The 11,064-nt window shown below is 43.3% G+C and overlaps 1 protein-coding gene across 3 annotated transcripts in view; it reads right to left on the minus strand.

Annotated features, from left to right (window-relative positions):
• MDM1 (Mdm1 nuclear protein) overlaps positions 1 to 48 on the minus strand; it is a 49,005-nt gene extending 48,957 nt beyond the window's left edge. For all 3 annotated transcript variants that reach the window (XM_075209492.1, XM_075209493.1, XM_075209489.1), the window contains exon 1: positions 1 to 48. In XM_075209492.1, the coding sequence (XP_075065593.1) occupies positions 1 to 33 (33 nt within the window). In that variant the 5' untranslated portion in view covers positions 34 to 48.
• Positions 49 to 11,064: the final 11,016 nt, after the last annotated feature.

Consider the following 11,064-nt stretch of genomic DNA (forward strand, 5'->3'; position numbering starts at 1 on the left):
CTTGGCAAAGCCCAGTACGCGTCCAATCTCCATTACGCATGCGCATGTCTTAACGATTCAGACAAGAGCAGCACCAATCAGACGGCGGCTTCCGGAGTCCCTTCATCAGAGTTGTTTACTCCACATACAGCGAGGCTTAGGTTCACCAGTGTTACCTTTGTGTTTACTCCGCCCTCTTCTGTTCATAATTGTAATATTGTCACTGTCAGCCACTTACACATTATTACTTATATAAACTAGCGGTTGTGAATTTAAATGAGAGTGCTTAATAACTGATAATGCCTAGGGAAAGAAAATACATGTACTATACACGCCTAGAAAATGTCTATGGCAGATAACATGTAATTGCAAGTGTGTAAGTTGTTAAAACAGCAGCAACTGACCTTTAGATTGTATGTGCTAGTTTCTCTGTAAAAGATATTCAAGGCCTTGTGTATAGTAGCTAACATACTTTCAATTGTTTTTTCTACAACCTTTGAATATGTTTTCTGTTAATTAACGTAGGGTGCTATGTTGCAATTAAATAAGTATTTTTGCAAAATGTCTACAAATTAAATTTGGTATAATGAAAAACTTAAAAGACAAGTATATATAATTTATAAAATGAAAGCTACCACATTTCAGTGGTCTAGTAAGCATTTTTGTAAATTTGTGCTGGATTCTGAGGGGCCAATATAATTCGTCGGGCCTGCGCACTATTACTATGGTAAAAGTGCACAGTATTACCATTAGTACGGTAAAAGGGCACAGTATTACCATTAGTACGGTAATAGTGCACAGTATTACCATTAGTACGGTAAAAGGGCACAGTATTACCATTAGTACGGTAATAGTGCACAGTATTACCATTAGTACGGTAAAAGTGCACAGTATTACCATTAGTACGGTAAAAGTGCACAGTATTACTGTTAGTACAGCAATTTTAATCCAGGTTGAAATGACCATGTTAACGATAATACAATTAGCGCCGTGTTATTCCTACACTAACGTGGCCGATTTGAATCGGTCTCTTAATCTTGAACATCTACTCCTAATAATTACTTTTGCCTTAAGAAAGAGTGTTACCTGCTACCTACCATTTTACCAGACATCTGATGCAAGGCCAGAAATCAATATTTGACATTTCTAAGTTCATTTTTAGCACACTTCTTTAAAAAGGAAGCACCACTAGGGTAACCAGGCACCCTACTGCTCCAAATGGCCTTGCTAGGAATGTGTCCTCTACAGGTATCAATGTTATCCTATTTTAAATCCTCATCATCTGTGCTTATGCAACTGGTAATTGTAGTGAGCGGTAAGTTTCCATTACCGTAATTGTCAGTAATGTGCACATAAACACAGTTCACGGGGGTCCTATAGAACTTCACTGCTAATTGAATGAGTCTCTTGGGGTACATGTTATTTCTAGGGATGAGCGCGCTCGGATTTCTGAAATCCGAGCCCACCCGAACGTTGCGGATCCGAGTCGGATCCGAGACAGATCCGGGTATTGGCGCCAAATTCAAAAGTGAAACTGAGGCTCTGACTCATAATCCCGTTGTCGGATCTCGCGATACTCGGATCCTATAAATTCCCCGCTAGTCGCCGCCATCTTCACTCGGGCATTGATCAGGGTAGAGGGAGGGTGTGTTAGGTGGTCCTCTGTGCTGTTTAGTTCTGTGCTGTTTAGTTCTGTGCTGTTTAGTTCTGTGCTGTTTAGTGCTGTGCTGTTTAGTGCTGTGCTGTGCTGTGCTGTTTAGTGCTGTGCTGTTTAGTGCTGTGCTGTTTAGTGCTGTGCTGTGCTGTGTTCTGCAGTATCAGTCCAGTGGTGCTGTGTGCTGTGCTCTGTCCTTCTGAGGTCAGTGGTGCTGCTGGGTCCTGTGCTGTGTCCTGTTCAGTCCAGTGGTGCTGTGTCCTGTGCTCTGTGCTTCTAAGGGCATAGTTATTTCCCCAATATTCCCCTGTGTTTAAAAAAATAAAAAAAAGTTTTTTTAAAAAATACCAAAAACTACTTTAATATTTTTTAATTACCACAAAATTTTCACAACCAATCCTGCAGTATAAGCCCATTGGTACTGCAATATTACCAAGTTCACACATTCAGCAGTAAAAGTCCAGTGGTACTGCAATATTACAAAGTTTACACATTCTGCAGTATCAGTCCAGTGGTGCTGTGTCCTGTGCTCTGTCCTGCTGAGTTCCGTAGTGCTGCTGGGTCCTGTGCCGTGTCCTGTTCAGTCCAGTGGTGCTGTGTCCTGTGCTCTGTGCTTCTAAGGGCATAGTTATTTCCCCATTATTCCCAAGTTTTTAAAAAATAATAAAAAATTTAAAAAAAAAAAAAAATATAATAATTATAACCAAATTTGCAAAACCAATCCAGCATTATAAGTCCATTGGTACTGCAATATTACCAAGTTCACACATTCTGCAGTATCAGTCCAGTGGTGCTGTGTCCTGTGCTCTGTCCTGCTGAGTTCCGTAGTGCTGCTGGGTCCTGTGCCGTGTCCTGTTCAGTCCAGTGGTGCTGTGTCCTGTGCTCTGTGCTTCTAAGGGCATAGTTATTTCCCCACTATTCCCAAGTTTTTTAAAAATAAAAAAAAAGTAAAAAAAAATAAAAAATTTTAAAAAAAAAAAAAATATAATAATTATAACCAAATTTGCAAAACCAATCCAGCATTATAAGTCCATTGGTACTGCAATATTACCAAGTTCACACATTCTGCAGTATCAGTCCAGTGGTGCTGTGTCCTGTGCTCTGTCCTGCTGAGTTCCGTAGTGTTGCTGGGTCCTGTGCCGTGTCCTGTTCAGTCCAGTGGTGCTGTGTCCTGTGCTCTGTGCTTCTAAGGGCATAGTTATTTCCCCACTATTCCCAAGTTTTTTAAAAATAAAAAAAAAGTAAAAAAAAATAAAAAATTAAAAAAAAAATATATATATAATAATTATAACCAAATTTGCAAAACCAATCCAGCAGTATAAGTCCATTGGTACTGCAATATTACCAAGTTCACACATTCTGCAGTATCTTGTGCTACATATAATGGAGACCAAAAATTTGGAGGATAAAGTAGGGAAAGATCAAGACCCACTTCCTCCTAATGCTGAAGCTGCTGCCACTAGTCATGACATAGACGATGAAATGCCATCAACGTCGTCTTCCAAGCCCGATGCCCAATCTCGTAGTACCGGGCATGTAAAATCCAAAAAGCCCAAGTTAAGAAAAAGTAGCAAAAAGAGAAACTTAAAATCATCTGAGGAGAAACGTAAAGTTGCCAATATGCCATTTACGACACGGAGTGGCAAGGAACGGCTTAGGCCCTGGCCCGTGTTCATGACTAGTGGTTCAGCTTCACCCACGGATCTTAGCCCTCCTCCTCCTCCCCCCCCCTACAAAAAATTGAAGAGAGTTATGCTGTCAGCAACAAAACAGCAAACAACTCTGCCTTCTAAAGAGAAATTATCACAAATCCCCAAGGCGAGTCCAAGGGTGTTGGTGGTTGTCAAGCCTGACCTTCCCATCACTGTACGGGAAGAGGTGGCTCGGGAGGAGGCTATTGATGATGTAGCTGGCGCTGTGGAGGAACTTGATGATGAGGATGGTGATGTGGTTATTGTAAATGAGGCACCAGGGGGGGAAACAGCTGATGTCCATGGGATGAAAAAGCCCATCGTCATGCCTGGTCAGAAGACCAAAAAATGCACCTCTTCGGTCTGGAGTTATTTTTATCCAAATCCAGACAACCAATGTATGGCAATATGTAGCTTATGTAAAGCTCAAATAAGCAGGGGTAAGGATCTTGCCCACCTAGGAACATCCTCCCTTATACGTCACCTGAATAACCTTCATAGTTCAGTGGTTAGTTCAGGAACTGGGGCTAGGACCCTCATCGGTACAGGGACACCTAAATCCCGTGGTCCAGTTGGATACACACCAGCAACACCCTCCTCGTCAACTTCCTCCACAATCTCCATCAGATTCAGTCCTGCAGCCCAAGTCAGCAGCCAGACTGAGTCCTCCTCAATACGGGATTCATCCGAGGAATCCTGCAGCGGTACGCCTACTACTGCCACTGCTGCTGTTGCTGCTGTTAGTCGGTCATCTTCCCAGAGGGGAAGTCGTAAGACCGCTAAGTCTTTCACCAAACAATTGACCGTCCAACAGTCGTTTGCCATGACCACCAAATACGATAGTAGTCACCCTATTGCAAAGCGTATAACTGCGGCTGTAACTGCAATGTTGGTGTTAGACGTGCGCCCGGTGTCCGCCATCAGTGGAGTGGGATTTAGAGGGTTGATGGAGGTATTGTGTCCCCGGTACCAAATCCCCTCGAGATTCCACTTCACTAGGCAGGCGATACCAAAAATGTACAGAGAAGTACGATCAAGTGTCCTCAGTGCTCTTAAAAATGCGGTTGTACCCACTGTCCACTTAACCACGGACATGTGGACAAGTGGTTCTGGGCAAACGAAGGACTATATGACTGTGACAGCCCACTGGGTAGATGCATCCCCTTCCGCAGCAACAGCAACAGCTGCATCAGTAGCAGCATCTACAAAATGGCTGCTCATGCAAAGGCAGGCAACATTGTGCATTACAGGCTTTAATAAGAGGCACAACGCTGACAACATATTAGAGAAAATGAGGGAAATTATCTCCCAGTGGCTTACCCCACTTAGACTCTCATGGGGATTTGTGGTGTCAGACAATGCCAGTAACATTGTGCGGGCATTAAATATGGGCAATTTCCAGCACGTCCCATGTTTTGCCCACACCATTAATTTGGTGGTGCAGCATTACCTCAAGAGTGACAGGGGTGTGCAGGAGATGCTTGCGGTGGCCCGCAAAATTGCTGGACACTTTCGGCATTCAGCCAGTGCCTACCGCAGACTAGAGGCACATCAAAAAAGCTTGAACCTGCCCTGCCATCACCTCAAACAAGAGGTTGTGACGCGCTGGAACTCCACCCTCTATATGCTGCAGAGGATGGAGGAGCAGCAAAAGGCCATTCAGGCCTACACAGCCACCTACGACATAGGCAAAGGAGTGGGGATGCGCCTGAGTCAAGCGCAGTGGAGACTGATTTCCGTGTTGTGCAAGGTTCTGCAGCCATTTGAACTTGCCACACGAGAAGTCAGTTCCGACACTGCCAGCTTGAGTCAGGTCATTCCCCTGATCAGGCTGTTGCAGAAGCAGCTGGAGAAAGTGAGGGAGGAGCTGGTAAGCCATTGCGATTACAGCAAGCATGTAGCTCTTGTGGATGTAGCCCTTCGTACGCTTTGCCAGGATCCGAGGGTGGTCACTCTTTTAAAGTCAGAGGAATACATTCTGGCCACCGTGCTCGATCCTCGGTTTAAAGCGTATGTTGTGTCTCTGTTTCCGGCGGACACAAATCTACAGCGGTGCAAAGACCTGCTGGTCAGGAGATTGTCCTCTGAAGAGGACCGTGACATGCCAACAGCTCCACCCTCATTTTCTTCCACATCTATGGCTGCGAGGAAAAAGCTCAGTTTTCCCAAAAGAGGCACTGGCGGGGATGCTGATAACATCTGGTCCGGACTGAAGGACCTGCCAACCATTGCAGACATGTCTACTCTCGCTGCATTGGATGCTGTGACAATAGAAAAAATTGTGGATGATTACTTTGCTGACACCATCCAAGTAGACATGTCAGACAGTCCATATTGTTACTGGCAGGAAAAAAAGGCAGTTTGGAAGCCCCTGTACAAACTGGCTCTATTTTACCTGAGTTGTCCCCCCTCCAGTGTGTACTCGGAAAGAGTTTTTAGTGCAGCGGGGAACCTGGTCAGTGAGCGGCGAAGGAGGTTGCTTCCTCACAACGTTGAAAAAATGATGTTTATAAAAATGAATAATCAATTCCTCAATGAAGTACAGCACTGCCCTCCAGATACTACAGAGGGACCTGTGGTTGTGGAGTCCAGCGGGGACGAATTGATAATGTGTGATGAGGAGGAAGTACACACTGTAGGGGGAGAGGAATCAGAGGTTGAGGATGAGGACGACATCTTGCCTCAGTAGAGCCTGTTTAGTCTGTACAGGGAGAGATGAATAGCTTTTTTGGTGTGGGGGCCCAAACAAACCAATCATTTCAGTCAAAGTTGTTTGGTAGGCCCTGTCGCTGAAATGATTGGTTTGTTAAAGTGTGCATGTCCTATTTCAACAACAGACCTCTCAACTGCAGCTCATCCCTCCTCTGCGGGGATAATGTCTCCTGTGCTCTGACACGTCACTCTGTGTACTCTCAGCCTCAGGATCTGACACTACAGCTACCATGCCTCTTGTAGCAGCCCTCACTCCAGGGCCTCTTCCATGTGCAGTGTCCCCCTCTCTCTTGGGTTCACTATAGTGGCATGGAGTTCTCCCCCTCATCCAGGGCACACATTCCTTGCCCTGGCTCAGTCACCACGCTCAGACTTCCAGGCAATGCTGGGGGAGCCTGGGAGCTTCCACCCCAGGTCCCCAGCTACAACTCTCCTCTCCTGTGTCTTCTCTCTCTTTCTGACACTTTAAAGATCGTGCCTTTAAATGAAAAAGTCAGTCTTCATTGCACGACTATGTGCAAGTGCAACAGGGACATTTTTTTGGGTTTACAAAGTCAAACAATAACACTACGACCCTGTCTGTCTGGGGTCTGTCAATGACGAATTGTCTGGAGCATGTTTGGAGGAGGTATTGTGGCCCCGGTATCAAATTGGGTACCGGGGCCACCCCACTATGCAGTCCAGATACTTGTTTGGTGGAATTCCGACACGTGGAGGGTTTTTAAATTATATTGTGGCCTCGGTACCAAATTGTGTACCGGGGCCACCACACTACGCAGTCAAGATACTTGTTTGGTGGAATTCAGACCAGTTGAGGGTTTTATTATTATATTGTGTGGACCACTCTATCTATACCACACTACAACTCTATACCACTCTATTTCCTACTTTAATTCTATTTAATTCTATTTCCTACTTTAATTCTATTACTAATTAATTACCATAAAGAGGAACAAAAAAAACCAATTTTACCAAAAGTATAATATGACTTAGACTTACAAACACTACACTTGAAAGATCGTGCCTTTAAATGAAAAAGTCAGTCTTCATTGCACGACTATGTGCAACAGGGACAGTTTTTTTGTTTACAAAGTCAACTAATAACACTTGGACCCTGTCTGTCTTTAACATACTTGATGGGATCTCAATGACGAATTGTCTGTAGCATGTTTGGAGGAGGTATTGTGGCCCCGGTATCAAATTGGGTACCGGGGCCACCCCACTACGCAGTCCAGATACTTGTTTGGTGGAATTCTGACACGTGGAGGGTGTATTTATTTTATTGTGGCCCCGGTATCAAATTGGGTACCGGAGCCACCCCACTACGCAGTCCAGATACTTGTTTGGTGGAATTCTGACACGTGGAGGGTGTATTTATTTTATTGTGGCCCCGGTATCAAATTGGGTACCGGGGCCACCCCACTACGCAGTCCAGATACTTGTTTGGTGGAATTCTGACACGTGGAGGGTGTATTTATTTTATTGTGGCCCCGGTATCAAATTGGGTACCGGGGCCACCCCACTACGCAGTCCAGATACTTGTTTGGTGGAATTCTGACACGTGGAGGGTGTATTTATTTTATTGTGGCCCCGGTATCAAATTGGGTACCGGGGCCACCCCACTACGCAGTCCAGATACTTGTTTGGTGGAATTCTGACACGTGGAGGGTGTATTTATTTTATTGTGGCCCCGGTATCAAATTGGGTACCGGGGCCACCCCACTACGCAGTCCAGATACTTGTTTGGTGGAATTCTGACACGTGGAGGGTTTTTTAATTATATTGTGGCCTCGGTACCAAATTGTGTACCGGGGCCACCACACTACGCAGTCAAGATAGATAGATGCGTATCATAGATAAAGTACATTCAGTGGTGTGGGGCAAATTGAAAAATATTCAAAATGCACTGACATTATCAAAAACAAGAGGTTGTCACACGCTAAAACTCCAACATGTATATGATGGAGAGGATGGAGGAGCAGCCGTATGTGTAGTGTAATGCAGACCTGTTGAAGGTTTTTTATATATTTTATTGTGGTGCCCAGTGCCCACTCCTCTAGGCAGTCCAGGTACATTTATTGGTGCGATTCATAAAAGTTCAGGGTTTTTAATATATTGTGGTGACCCACTCCTCTACGCAGTCCAGGTACAATTATTGGTGCGAATCATAAAAGTTCAGGGTTTTTAATATATTGTGGTGACCCACTCCTCTACGCAGTCCAGGTACATTTATTGGTGCGAATCATAAAAGTTCAGGGTTTTTAATATATCTTGTGGTGACCCACTCCTCTACGCAGTCCAGGTACATTTATTGGTGCGATTCATAAAAGTTCAGGGTTTTTAATATATTGTGGTGACCCACTCCTCTACGCAGTCCAGGTACATTTATTGGTGCGAATCAAACAAGTTGATGGTTTTCTTATTATATATATTGTGGTGACCCACTCCTCTACGCAGTCCAGGTACATTTATTGGTGCGATTCATAAAAGTTCAGGGTTTTTAATATATTGTGGTGACCCACTCCTCTACGCAGTCCAGGTACATTTATTGGTGCGAATCATAAAAGTTCAGGGTTTTTAATATATCTTGTGGTGACCCACTCCTCTACGCAGTCCAGGTACATTTATTGGTGCGATTCATAAAAGTTCAGGGTTTTTAATATATTGTGGTGACCCACTCCTCTACGCAGTCCAGGTACAATTATTGGTGCGAATCATAAAAGTTCAGGGTTTTTAAGATATTGTGGTGACCCACTCCTCTACGCAGTCCAGGTACAATTATTGGTGCGAATCATAAAAGTTCAGGGTTTTTAAGATATTGTGGTGACCCACTCCTCTACGCAGTCCAGGTACAATTATTGGTGCGAATCATAAAAGTTCAGGGTTTTTAAGATATTGTGGTGACCCACTCCTCTACGCAGTCCAGGTACAATTATTGGTGCGAATCATAAAAGTTCAGGGTTTTTAAGATATTGTGGTGACCCACTCCTCTACGCAGTCCAGGTACATTTATTGGTGCGAATCATAAAAGTTCAGGGTTTTTAATATATCTTGTGGTGACCCACTCCTCTACGCAGTCCAGGTACATTTATTGGTGCGATTCATAAAAGTTCAGGGTTTTTAATATATTGTGGTGACCCACTCCTCTACGCAGTCCAGGTACATTTATTGGTGCGAATCAAACAAGTTGATGGTTTTCTTATTATATATATTGTGGTGACCCACTCCTCTACGCAGTCCAGGTACATTTATTGGTGCGATTCATAAAAGTTCAGGGTTTTTAATATATTGTGGTGACCCACTCCTCTACGCAGTCCAGGTACATTTATTGGTGCGAATCATAAAAGTTCAGGGTTTTTAATATATCTTGTGGTGACCCACTCCTCTACGCAGTCCAGGTACATTTATTGGTGCGATTCATAAAAGTTCAGGGTTTTTAATATATTGTGGTGACCCACTCCTCTACGCAGTCCAGGTACAATTATTGGTGCGAATCATAAAAGTTCAGGGTTTTTAAGATATTGTGGTGACCCACTCCTCTACGCAGTCCAGGTACAATTATTGGTGCGAATCATAAAAGTTCAGGGTTTTTAAGATATTGTGGTGACCCACTCCTCTACGCAGTCCAGGTACAATTATTGGTGCGAATCATAAAAGTTCAGGGTTTTTAAGATATTGTGGTGACCCACTCCTCTACGCAGTCCAGGTACAATTATTGGTGCGAATCATAAAAGTTCAGGGTTTTTAAGATATTGTGGTGACCCACTCCTCTACGCAGTCCAGGTACAATTATTGGTGCGAATCATAAAAGTTCAGGGTTTTTAATATATATTGTGGTGACCCACTCCTCTACGCAGTCCAGAAAGATACCTTTTTGCAACGTTTTGGACTAATAACTATATTGTGAGGTGTTCAGAATACACTGTAAATTAGTGGAAATGCTTGTTATTGAATGTTATTGAGGTTAATAATAGCCTAGGAGTGAAAATAAGCCCAAAAACTTGATTTTTAAACTTTTTATGTTTTTTTCAAAAAAAATCCGAATCCAATACCTTAAATCCGAACCGAGACCTTTCGTCAAGTGTTTTGCGAGACAAATCCGAACCTCAAAAATAACGAAAATCCGGATCCAAAACACAAAACACGAGACCTCAAAAGTCGCCGGTGCACATCCCTAGTTATTTCATGCAATTACATCCAGTTTGTTTAAATTTAGAATTGCCAACTGGCTGGTATTTTAGCAACCAGCCAGTAATAAAGGTACTCAGTGTCAATGTTATTAATAACGCACTAACATAACAGAGGTAGGAAGGCTAGTAAGTTTCTCCAGAAAAGGTGGCAATCATAGCTGCATTCACTGGTGACCGCAGCCCGACTGCTTCTCTTATAGAGTTTATTGATCTCTATGAAGAAGACACTGTCAGTATACACCGACAGCATTTCAAATCCAGGAAGCATAACTCCAAACTGTTTCCTTTATCCCAAGACAGATGATTTTGCTGTGCCCACAGGAGCTGAGCTTATCACTCATGAGTATGGCAAATACTGTTGTGTTGGCGGATCAGAGGAGTGTCTAGTTGGACTGGGGACACATACAAATTGTGTCCAGGGGCCTGATTCATTAAGGATCTTAACTTAAGAAACTTCTTATTTAAGTCTCCTGGACAAAACCATGGGCCCGATTCATTAAGGATCTTAACTTAAGAAACTTCTTATTTAAGTCTCCTGGACAAAACCATGTTACAATGCAAGGGGTGCAAATTAGTATTCTGTTTTGCACATAAGTTAAATACTGACTGATTTTTCATGCAGCACACAAATACTTGATAGCTTATTTGTACACTGAAATTTAAAGTTGATATTTGTGTGCTACATGAAAAAAACAGTCAGTATTTAACTTATGTGCAAAACAGAATACTAATTTGCACCCCTTGCATTGTAACATAGTTTTGTCCAGGAGACTTAAATAAGAAGTTTCTTAAGTTAAGATCCTTAATGAATCAGACCCCAGATATCTAACCATACACT

This window comes from Mixophyes fleayi, chromosome 4, assembly GCF_038048845.1.
Source record: "Mixophyes fleayi isolate aMixFle1 chromosome 4, aMixFle1.hap1, whole genome shotgun sequence".
NCBI lineage: Eukaryota > Metazoa > Chordata > Amphibia > Anura > Limnodynastidae > Mixophyes > Mixophyes fleayi.